A 12335-nucleotide genomic window follows, 5' to 3' on the forward strand; every position below is an offset into this window, starting at 1 on the left:
CGGGAGGAAACTGGGGAGGCAAATTTACGAGAAGAGAGGCAAGGGAGGTAAAGAACTGGATGGCCTGAGCGAGAGGCGAGAAGAGGCGAGGAGAGGCGAGAAGAGGCGAGGAGAGGCGAGAGGAGGCGAGGAGAGGCGAAGGGCGGGAGGAGAAAGGAGAGACGTGACTGACTGAAGGAAAGAGAAGAGAAGGGAAAGGCAGCAGACTGGAGGAGAGTGGAGAGAGGAAGCAAACGGGAGAGGAAAGACACAAGGGATTAAAGAGAGAGAGAGAGAGAGAGAGAGAGAGAGAGAGAGAGAGAGAGAGAGAGAGAGAGAGAGAGAGAGAGAGAGAGAGAGAGAGAGAGAGAGAGAGAGAGAGAGAGAGAGAGAGAGAGAGAGGGTAAAAAAACAAAAGGATAAAGACAATAACTTTAAAGAGATTGAAATAACATACTAAGAGGAGTGAGAGTGAGACAAAAAGGTGAAAGAGAAACACTGAAGGCGAGATGAGCAAGCGACTAAAGAAAACGGGCAACAATGAAGAGAGAAGAGAATTATAGAGACAAGATTAAAGTAAGAGACATCATCAACAGTATAAACAACATAAGCAAAGCAGCAGTGTCACAGGGGCGATAATGACGGGAATGGTGGCTGCGTGCACTCAGTCCTGCCGTGATAAGGAGCCCCGCCCGTACCACCCGCCACGCCATGCCGGGTCGCACGCTACCACGCACGCTGGCACTCACGCTGGCAGGAAGGCCTAAGGGACGCACCACAACGCTATTCCAACACTAAATTTACGAGGAAACTCTGGTTGTGCTGGATGGATATTGTAGAGATTATACGTTTTCTGTCACTGATTCTAATTGTGGTACCGTCGATTTCTCTTCACACTCGTTCACAGTTTCGTATGACTGCTGCTGTAGCGCCAAAAAGTAATTAGTTCCGATGCATAGGAGTCTAAGAACATCAGAAAACGAGGGCAGCTACTAGAAACCATAAGGCCTACACATGACAGTCCCTCTACAAAAAATGCCTACCTATTTCCACCTATCATCCCCATCCATAAATTTACCTAATCTCTTTTAAAGCTTCCTATTGATTTGGCACTAACATTCTGATTACTTGAGGATATTTACACAAGAGAGCTATATAACCCTACAGTTCCAGGACTAAAAATAACCAGCTTCTTACACACACGCAAGCATTTGAACGTAATGTTATGGCGCTAAAACTAATCAATAAATTTTTCAAAGGAAGTTTTAAAAGATTCGATGATAGTGAAAACAGGTGGGCATTCTTTATACAAGGAATACCATGTGTAGGCTTGGTGGCTTCTTGCAGCTTCCCTTGCCTTCTGCACGCCCTTAAGTGTTGCAGTCTGTCTAATTCACGCCATTCAAAGGTCCCCCATACATATCCTACTGTCCTATTTATGTGACTCTATCCTGCGACAGCCGTTCTTCCCGCCTTCCGTGTATCCCGTGATCTGACAGTAGCTCAGCAGATGTCAGTGTGTCACGCCCAATGCAGCCCTTCCCGTCACGTATCCTCTCGCTGGCTTCCGTCGGGATCAGCTTCAGTCTGGGCCACGTCTTAAGTGCACACCGCAGCAGCTCGTGTGAAGGAAGGGGTATGACATTGCTTTGATCATCTTTGTGACCTTGACCTGTATTGTGAGTCACGCAGGAATAGACAAGTAAATTTTGTAACCAAACCTAACCTAACGTAACGTAATCAAATCTAATTTAGCGTAATCTCCGTAAGGGATATAAGGGATATAATAAGGGTGACAAATGAAATCCTCAGGGTCAGTAATCAGGATAGAACAAGAAGTACCGGGTTCAAGCTTGATATACTCGTAGTTACATTTCAAAAGAACTAACAAATTCCCTGATTTCCTTATATTCTTATGTAATATCACCACAACCGATCAAACCTAACTTAACCTAACCAAACCTAACCTAAACTAACCTAACCAAACCAAGCCGCGACGTGCCAGACTGCAAGAGGAGGATAACGAGCCATAAAATTACCGAGAGTGGTGGCCTTGTGGCGACACGTGACACGATGCCAAAGACGCTCTTCGGGTATCTATCCTCCTTGACCCCCCGAGCTCTTAGGGGCCACTTCAGGCCAGGCAGTGGGCGGGAGGGCGGCCTGTTCCTACTTCGGCGGGTGGTTAGGGAGCTCAAGCGGCAGTAGTGATGGGGAGAGGTTGGGATGTCAGTAAGGGTGAAGGCACGGTGTGAGGTTCAGGTGTTGGTAAGAAAAGGGAGATTAGGGTGTCGGTAAGAGGGTCTGCAGTGGCGGTAAGGTGGGGACGGGATAGGGTGTTAGTAAGGATGGTGAGAGCAGCCTAATTCAATGCTCATTAAATCTCGTTAAGTCCACGTGGCGCCTCATGCAGATTACACCGCGATTATTATTGTAAATGGGTCGTGATGCGTTTTCCTGTTTAGAGCAATGTTTTGTGGTGATGTTTCGTTCAATGTGGGGAATTGTATGACAGGCAGAGGCACCGAATCTAATAGTGGTAGTGGTGGTAGTAGTAGTAGTAGTAGTAGTAGTAGTAGTAGTAGTAGTAGTAGTAGTAGTAGTAGCAGCATCAGTAGTGTACATCAGGAAGAGAAGCATGCATAGAGACAGACAAGGAGACAGAGGAAGGAAAATGCAATACACAATCACTACCTATCACTGCTTCAACAACAAAGATAAAAAAAAGCATCCAAACACTTGAGGTGAGTGGCAGTAGGAGGACGGCGAGGAGGAGGAGAAGGAGGAAGTAGAAGAGCAATGTGTTCCTATGCTGAAAAGAAAGGCAGCAGGGCAAGCAAACTGACACGTGGCCTGCCCAAACACACTTGAAGGGCACGATGACTCGAGGATATCCTGTCTACCTGTCTGCTTCCTCTCTATGACCTTCTCAATGACATTCCTTTTATTTAAGTCTCGCCAAAAGGTAAAGTACTCGTCGTTATAGACTCGTAACATTGAAACACTTTGGGATTTCATGAGCAGAATGGGATAGACTCAGTTGTCGTTTTGTTGTTGATATTAGTGAAGAGTCATCGGGGAGCCTTAAAAGATTAAACAAATTTATCATAGGTGGAAATGCAGGTAAGTATGGTTCAAACAGGGACTGCCGGGTATAGTCTGAAGGCTTCTTGCAGCTTCCCGTATGTTCTTAAGCATTAACTTCAAAGGTTATTGAGATGATTACTCGGGTTCTCGCGATTGTTTTTCACGTTAATGGAGGTGAATCTTCGCTTTCTCCACATAGCCTGTAATGCTGCAGTAAGTGTGTGTGAATGACAGGGCGATAGCAATAGGTGACATGTCGGAGGCAAAAATAAAAGAATACCCGAATGAAAGAAAGAAGTAAAGAAACACAGAAACAGAGTGAATGAATAAATGAATGAATAAGTGAATGAATGAATGAATGAATAAATGAATGAATGAATGAATGAATAAGTGAATAAATGAATGAATGAATAAAAGAACGAATGAAAGAAAAAATAAATGAATGAAAAATTAACAAAGTATAATAACTCACATTTACATCTTAAAGATAAATATGAACACCAGCATAATTTATAATGAGAGAGAGAGAGAGAGAGAGAGAGAGAGAGAGAGAGAGAGAGAGAGAGAGAGAGAGAGAGAGAGAGAGAGAGAGAGAGAGAGAGAGAGAGAGAGAGAGAGAGAGAGAGAGAATACCTACAGTTGCCTCTCGGATGGAAGCGGTTCAAGTTTGCAGTGTCTAGTTTTGGAAACGTTCTTGGCCTCAATACCTGAATCCATTTTCTTGTTTGAGAGAGAGAGAGAGAGAGAGAGAGAGAGAGAGAGAGAGAGAGAGAGAGAGAGAGAGAGAGAGAGAGAGAGAGAGAGAGAGAGAGAGAGAGAGAGAGAGAGAGAGAGAGAGAGAGAGAGAGAGAGAGAGAGTGAGAGAGAGAGTAAATATAGTATAGAGATTATCCCTCTATTCCTCCCCCCATCAGAGAAAAAAAGACATGCTACATACACGTGATAGTACAGTAGCACCTGAACACTTCCTGAACAACAGTGTGTATAAGAAAGTACTATATATTTTACACTAGTTTCATTACTGTATAATTACGTAATGTACTTCAAGACTTTCGATAGTTAAGTACAAAGGATACCTACTTAACATTAATCATCTATAGCTTTTCATATTTTTGCACTAGTATCGTAAGTAGTTCTTTAGCATTGGAATGTTAAAATTAACCCCGAATTCCCTACATTTTTTTTTCTTTGTGTCCACTGCATTTTTTTTTATTATTATTATTTACTTATCTATTCTAGTCTTTTTTCCGGTGGTCTGAAAGTCAACAAAGGACGACCTATTGTGTCAGCGCTCAGTACCTATCGTGTCAGTGCGGATGACAAGAGGCGCTGGCACTCACTAGAGGAAGAGAGGTGAAAGAAAATACACCAGCAGTTTCTTTTGCTTACTCCACAGTAGCTAGCGGCGCAGCGTCCCTATACATTTAGCGGTGAATGCAGCAACGAACGAGTTTTATGAACCATTGAAAGAAGCTCGACAGTGACACAACCACAGAAATAAACAACGCAACACAACCACAGAAATAAAATAAAAAAACTCAAATAACCACAAACAATGGCACACAAACAGGGGACAGTAAAAGATTTCAAACACAGATACTGACGCACACAGGAGCGATAGATAGTACTCATAAAACATTCCAGATAAGACAAGATAGCACGTAAAGTTCGAACGCATGACCCGAGCACCATCTCAGGTAAACGAGAACGACAGGAACGTGCGTAGTAAGGCATCACAGTACTTGAGTGTAGGAGGAGATAGGCGTGAGAGGCGTTACTGCCACTCCTCGAAGCCTTATCTCGCCCCAGGGAGGAGGATTAAAGAAGGTTTTGTTGCATCGTAAAAGAACAGGTGCGGGAGGATGAGAGGAGGAGGAGATGCTGAGTTAGAAAGTACAGGGAGTTAGAAAGACGTAAAAAGGATTACATAATAGTAGGAGGAAGAAATGAAAGAGGTAGGCAAGGCATTGAGGAATAGCAAGTAAAAATAGGTAGCGAATGATGACAAAAGGAAGAAATGCTAAGTTAAAGAGTGGGATGAGAAGTATGAAGAAGGAAGAAAACAAGTACGAAAGGCAGGTGTGGGTGACAGGGAAGAAAGGAATGTAAAATAAGTAGGGAGAGATGAGAGGAGAAAGAGATGCTGAGGTAGACAGTAGATGAGACGTAAAGAGGATTACTGAGAGGCATGAGGAAGGACGGAAGGAGGCAAGGCTGGGAAGAAATGTAAAGAAGAGCCAAGTATAGACACACACATACATACACAGACACACCCCTTCAAGCCAGTGTCAAAAGAAGAGATGATCTAAATTCCTGACAGGAGTATAGCGACAAACACCAAAACACTGCATACAGGCCACGAGGAAGGGATCTGAACCTACGCAGCATTACAGAAAAGGGTGTTTAGCCAGCAGGTGAGGATGACTAAGTGTGTATAGGGTGATAAAGGTGACAATATCTTCAGGTTAATATCTTCAAGGTCCCCCTCAGTCCACCTACCTTATCTTCCACCATATCTCAGAGTGATTTTTTTTTAACATAAACAGAAATACGACGTTGGAGATGTGGGTGGAATAAAATGTTAATGAGGTGATAAAAAGCTGTCTACACATACCAAAGGAGCACGTTCAGGAAAATATAATAAAAATGTGCTAAAAAATAATTAATGACGAGAGTAATATTTGTGTAGCCTAGAATAGCGCGTTTAAAATGAAGGGTTATTGAATATTATATATATGAGAGAGAGAGAGAGAGAGAGAGAGAGAGAGAGAGAGAGAGAGAGAGAGAGAGAGAGAGAGAGAGAGAGAGAGTAAAACGGTCAATGCCTCCACGTACTTTAATCACGTACGTACATGTCAAATTACAGGTTACGGAAAAGTGTGTGTGTGTGTGTGTGTGTGTGTGTGTGTGTGTGTGTGTGTGTGTGTGTGTGTGTGTGTGTGTGTGTGTGTGTGTGTGTGTGTGTGTGTGTGTGTGTGTGTGTGTGTGTGTGTGTGTGTGTGTGTGTTTAAGGCATCAATTTCCCGCACGGTACAAATTTTACTCTCTCTCTCTCTCTCTCTCTCTCTCTCTCTCTCTCTCTCTCTCTCTCTCTCTCTCTCTCTCTCTCTCTCTCTCGCTCTCTTAACTACCCCCTACTCCTAACTAACTTACAATCCCTTATCACTCTTTATCTTCCCACAACACTCATCCACCATTCACTGATGCAATAATAAGAAATACCCGCCCTTTCTACTCACCCACTTCTATTGCATTTTTTCCTCCACCGCCTAGTGTTCTACAAGAGTCAGCAGGAAAATGAGGGCGGTAGACTGATTAAGCCGTCAGAATTCGGTCATGTACTCGTATTGCCTTCAGTATGGCATGGCAAGGTGGTGATGTATGTACAGGTGTGGCTGTGAGAAAGTCAGTTAATATCATCTTTCCACAACTATGTACAGCTCATTGCTATTATTAACGTGTCCAAAAGAGACTGACTGCATTACCCGCCCTGTCTCCCTCTGAAGCTGCCTGACCAGAGAGGAGGTCAGCCACTGCGCGGCGGAGACAGCTGTCATTGCATCAGTGGGAACAAGCGATAGGGCGACAGGGTGAGTGGCCGGCAGTAGGTCACACCAGATAGGGCGAGTAGGATAGTGAGAGGCGTGAGCCCGGATGTGGGTCAGAGGGAAAGTATGTGTGGATGTGGGGTATAGATGGGTGTAGGTGGTGGGCGGATGTATTTGTGAAGGCGTGTGAGGATGTGAGTTAGAAGGGAAATGTGTGGATGTTAGGCATGGAAAGGTTCATGGGTGTGGATGTGTTTGTGAAGCAGCGTGTGGATGAGTTTCGGAAGGCAAGTGTGTGGATGTGAGGCATGGGTGGGTGTATGTGGTTGTGTGAATGAATGTGAGGCTGCCGCGGTTAGTCATAATGAGTGAATAGAGTCTGACTGAAGACAAGGATGCACGGTGGACAGATGAGAGAGAAAGACATGTCGGCTACTGGAGATCTTACACTGATAACGTAATTGACGTAGACGTGATAAGCAACACACACACACACACACACACACACACACACACACACACACACACACACACACACACACACACACACACGTTACCTGTTGTTGTCATGATGAAGGCCGATGGCGGGGCATAACTGAAGGAGATGAAGGAGAAAAGTAATTCCCAAAAGGGAGAATATGGGCAGGCCGCCATCACTCCACAAGAAGCAAGTCGAGGGCCCGAACAGAGCGGCCGGAGCGGCCTCCACCCTGGCCATAATACTACGTCGACCTCCGCCGAGTCCCTTCCGCCGCCGTCGCTGCCGCTGCTGCTGGTGTGGAGGCTTGTGATGAAGGACGGAGCTTGGACTTTCACCGACACTCATATACTTAGGCAATTATCACACCTTCGATTAAATAGTTATAAATACAATTTTGAATAAACAAGAGGCCAGCGATTTCTAAGGCAGCTGAGTCAACGCACGTCACTACAGCAAGAGGGGAGCGCCGCCCCAGGGTGTCTGGCCGCCAAAGTCACATGGTCCCTGGGTCACCGCCACGCTCGGGGTCAGCAGGCGTCTCCCTCAGCACACACATCGCCGCACTTCACCATTGTTCCTGCTGACAGTGCAGCACAACACACAACAGTACACACGCCGCGTGCTGTTTATCGTGCTAGGCTGAAGCGAACACCTTTGTTTTTCAATGTAATGCTAACACACATGGATCACCTGCAAGGAACGTGCACAAAAGTAAATACAACACCAAACACCTGCACACCCTCCCTGACAGTGGCCGCACACCACCACCACCACCACCACCACCACCACCACCATCACCACCGCCACCATCACAACCACACACATATAACCATTACATCCCCACATATGATCACATCCCCCCAACAAACACCGCCCAACACCCACCACCATCACAACCACAAACACATAACCCGCCCTCCCTACCACTTAGCAAGCAGCCCCCACTGGAGCCATCCCCACCACTTCCCCTCACAACATGTCCCTTGCTGCACACGGGGAACAAGGGCAGCCACACGCATGTACCCAAGGAGACACTTGACCGCAGGTGATGTAGAACGCCTCATACACACCTGTCAACCACCACCACCACCTTTACTCTCACTCACAGGTGTAACAGAACTCCTCCTTCACACCTGGTCAACTTTAAATCGCAGGTGTGGTGATAGGTACTCCATGACACCTGCCTTATCATGACCACCATTACTACCAGGTAACAACCCTTTGAACACCGCACCTAATACTAAGACAAAGAAACTTCCAACACAACACAGTCACTCCCAACACAACACAACGCAACACAAAGCAAAACACACCCAGGCGATGCATTACAACACAGCTCTTGATGAAACACCGTGCAATTAACGAGGCACGGCATAGCACGGCAAAGGAGGCACGCCACGCACACCACGCACGCCGCAGCACGACTAAAGGAGCAAGGTGCAGCAATATCAGTGGACCCAGGCGAGTGCGCAGCATAGGAAGATGGGAGAAGGGGGAAGCGAAGGGAGGCGTGGGGATGGGAAGGGAGGGATGAGGTGGAGGGATGGAGATGGGGGATGGGAAGGGATGGGACTGGAGGGAAGGGAGGGATGGAGACTGGGATGGGGAGAAGGGAATGGGGGACGGGCGGGGGTCTTCGTACCCTAAGCTGGGAGATCGCGGAGACAAAAAGCGTAAAGAGAGTAAGAGAAGAGAACTAGGAAAAGCAGAGAAAGTAGAAAGGGATGAACATGGAGAAGAGGAGAAGAGGAAGAGAAAATTGAGAAGAGGCGAGAACAGGGAATAGATCATGAAAAATTAAGAGGAGAGAATAGGGAGTAGGAGATACTGAAAAAAAATGAGGGAACGAGGGAGAGAGGAAAAAAATAGAGATAAGAGAACAGGATAATGAGAAATGATAAGGAAAGGAGAGAATTAGAAAGAGATGGAGAAAAATACAAAAAAAAAACAAAGAATAAGGAATAGGAGATAATTAGAAAGGAGGAAAAGCAGAGAACAAAGAAAGAAGAAAAAGGAGAAAACCAGATGATAAAACGACAGAAAACAACAAACAAAAAAGAGAAAACATGGAAGAATAGAACAATGGAGAGACGAAAACGAAGAAAGGGAGACGGAAGAATAAGAACACAAATCAAAAGAGAAAGGAAAAAAAGAAAACATAAAAGATGCTAAAATAAACTAGAAGATTAGGAAGAGCAGAGAACGAGGAAAGAAAACGAAAACACGAGGAAGAGAATTACACAGGAAGATAAAAATAAGAAAAAGAAAAGCTGGAGAGAGGCCGCAGAAGGACATAGGCATCCGCAGCAAGGAGGTGAAGCCCTACACACGTAAGGCTAAGGAATGCTTGCTTCGACGCTCCCTATTGACAGAGGGCGCCAAGCTGATGTGAGTTGCTGTCCCTCTACCCTCTTTCGTTTCCTATGACGTGATAGCTCAGGCGAGTACTGGAAGATTACAAGGGACATGCATGCAGATTACAGACTCTCTCTCTCTCTCTCTCTCTCTCTCTCTCTCTCTCTCTCTCTCTCTCTCTCTCTCTCTCTCTCTCTCTCTTGTTCGCTCGTATCAACCGTTCTTATTCATAACACTATGAGTTTATGATTATTAGGATCCTTTTGCCCGTGCCAGTAAGTAGGTTTGGAGTAAAAGGAGTGATTCAGTGGTTTAAATCCTTTTAGTGTTTTGGTATCATTTATTTATTAATTTATTATCATTATATTTACTATTATTACTTTTTTTTAGGTTTGGATTTAGTAGTTCAGTCATTTTAGTGCGTCTAGTAAGGTTTTATTTTTATTTTTATTATTATTATTAAAGTCGCAGAGTTCATTGCATAGTGCCTCTCATTTCATCTTTCATGTCTGGAATTTGTAATTCAATATGTTTATTATTACATCATAGTTCATTAAAATTCGAGAGATCCGAGAGAAAGGCCAATTTGGTTTTATTACATTCTTAGTGCTTTGTTTTACTCTTCTATTATTTTCTTCGTTGACCTCACACATAAAAAAAAAAAAAGCAGAAATTTTCCCTGAGACAGAGATGAGCGCGGCAGCAAAGCGTACAAGAGCGCACATACACACAGTACAGTAAACACGCCAACACACTTCACAAAACAAAACACCCCCTCCACCCTCTTCGATGGAACGGAAGGTCGAGGTCCACCGGGGGGCGCCCTTGAACTCAGGCAGGGCCGCCCTACAACCCTACATAGTATAAGGCTTCCCGGTACTGCGTTTCTCCCTATTGGTATCTTGTTCTTGGCGACTGAACAGGCTGAGGTAGTATTTTAAGTGACTTCCAGGAGGGAGAGAAGGGAGAGGGAAAAAAGGGGAGGGGATGGTGGGCGTGGAGAAGGGAGAGGGAAGAGAGGGGAGGGGATGATGGCTGTGGTGAGGGTGGTCAGTAGAAGCTGTCACTGTTCCTGTGTTTTTCTATCCTGTTATAGCGTTACATCTAGCACCTAGACGCGTCACGGAAGCCATAATGTTGCGGGATCGCTGTCCGGCGCGTGCTTTCAAGATGGATTAAGACACCACTACCTTATATACAAGACGCAGCACTGTATTACAAGCTCAGCACCGCCACAGTAGACGTGCTTCCCTCAGCTGATTAGTACCTCTACACCAGATTTTCTTTCCAAATCGCTGGCCGAAGATAAATTGACTGACGTAAACTTCTTAACTTAAAATAGGCACAGCTTAACAATTACGTGTGGGATTCCATTCTTCATTTAGTTGTAAAGGCCTGAAGGATGAAAAAACATTTTAAACATATAGATAAACAAAGACCTTTAAAATTTATGCAAAATACAATGAAAATAAATGTCTTAAAAATTCAAGAAAGCTGAGTTTTGCAATAAAAGAAATTTAAAACCTGGAAAAAAAAACGTACTTTATAGTGAAAAGCGTTTTAAACTTTGAAAGGCGTTATAAAGAAAACAGAGAAAGGCCTTGTAAAACTCGGATAAAACACATTTTTAAGTGATATACCTTATAATATGAATCAAAAGCTTTGAATCACTTAATTTCAATCAGTGATGAAGCTCAGCGCCGCGCACCACAGAACAGTTGTTACACAAGCGACACATTAATGCACTGCCCGGTGTGACAAAGGACATGGCAGGGCTTACAACACACAATGCAGAGAGAGAGAGAGAGAGAGAGAGAGAGAGAGAGAGAGAGAGAGAGAGAGAGAGAGAGAGAGAGAGAGAGAGAGAGAGAGAGAGAGAGAGAGAGAGAGAGAGAGAGAGAGAAAGAGATTGGACCATGGTTAGATTTGCAGCCTTACATTGCCACAGCACACACACACACACACACACACACACACACACACACACACACACATCACCTGCCATTCCTGCCTTCCTGCCTGTCGTTCCCATTTCACGTACAATTAATCACAGCGTCACCCCACATAACGTAACCCGTCCACCCCCCCCACACCCAATACCACCACCCCTCACCCCAGCCCAGCTCCTCCGCTCCCCAAAACAATTACATATGCAAATAGCGGCCATTCCATTAAAGCACTTACCAGCCAGCACACTCTTCACACTGACCCACTCACGCTGTATAGTCAAGCCAGCCAGTTTACAACACGCTCATCGATGAATGTTTAAATGTCTAACTGGTCACCGCGTCATCTGATTGTGTTCTGTCTATTTCTGTCTATCTCTCTTCGTCTGCCTGGCTTGTTTCGATGGATGGATGGATGGATGGATGGATGGATGGAAGGGTGGGTGGATGTATAGATACTTTATTTAAACAGTTAAGAATCGTGTAACAGTACAAGAGGAGGAGGAAAAGTAGTAGTAGTAGTAGTAGTAGTAGTAGTAGTAGTAGTAGTAGTAGTAGTAGTAGTAGTAGTAGTAGTAGTAGTAGTACAAGAAGAACAAGAACAAGAAGAATAAGAAGAACAAAAAGAACAAGAACAAGAACAAACAAACAAACAAACAAACAAAAGAAAGAAAGAAATAAGAAAATGTTGACGATAATGTAGCTGACGACGGAGGAAGAGGAAGAGAATGACAATGACGTAGAAGGAAATATTGAACACACAACTACACTTCAACAAGACGATGATTACCAGGCTTCAGGATGACAGAAACTGGCTACGTGGATAGAGACTTCGAAGAGAGAGAGAGAGAGAGAGAGAGAGAGAGAGAGAGAGAGAGAGAGAGAGAGAGAGAGAGAGAGAGAGAGAGAGAGAGAGAGAGAGAGAGAGAGAGAGAGAGA

The 12335-nt window shown here is 44.7% G+C and overlaps 1 protein-coding gene across 5 annotated transcripts in view; it reads right to left on the minus strand.

Annotated features, from left to right (window-relative positions):
• The window catches only part of LOC135100562 (SUN domain-containing ossification factor-like), a 102961-nt gene that overhangs the window by 46744 nt on the left and 43882 nt on the right, over window positions 1–12335 (minus strand). Inside the window, exons 1-2 of one of the 5 annotated variants that reach the window (XM_064003560.1) lie at window positions 8425–8522; window positions 7172–7785 (exon numbers count right to left, since the gene is read on the minus strand). The exons of 3 other annotated variants lie outside the window; for them this stretch is intronic. In XM_064003560.1, the coding sequence (XP_063859630.1) occupies window positions 7172–7440 (269 nt within the window). In that variant the 5' untranslated portion in view covers window positions 7441–7785; window positions 8425–8522. Of the gene's footprint in view, window positions 1–7171; window positions 7786–8424; window positions 8523–12335 lie in introns of those variants that run through there. One more of the 5 variants, XM_064003559.1, reaches the window with a different exon arrangement.

The sequence above is a fragment of the Scylla paramamosain genome, chromosome 5 (genome assembly GCF_035594125.1).
Source record: "Scylla paramamosain isolate STU-SP2022 chromosome 5, ASM3559412v1, whole genome shotgun sequence".
Classification (NCBI taxonomy): domain Eukaryota; kingdom Metazoa; phylum Arthropoda; class Malacostraca; order Decapoda; family Portunidae; genus Scylla; species Scylla paramamosain.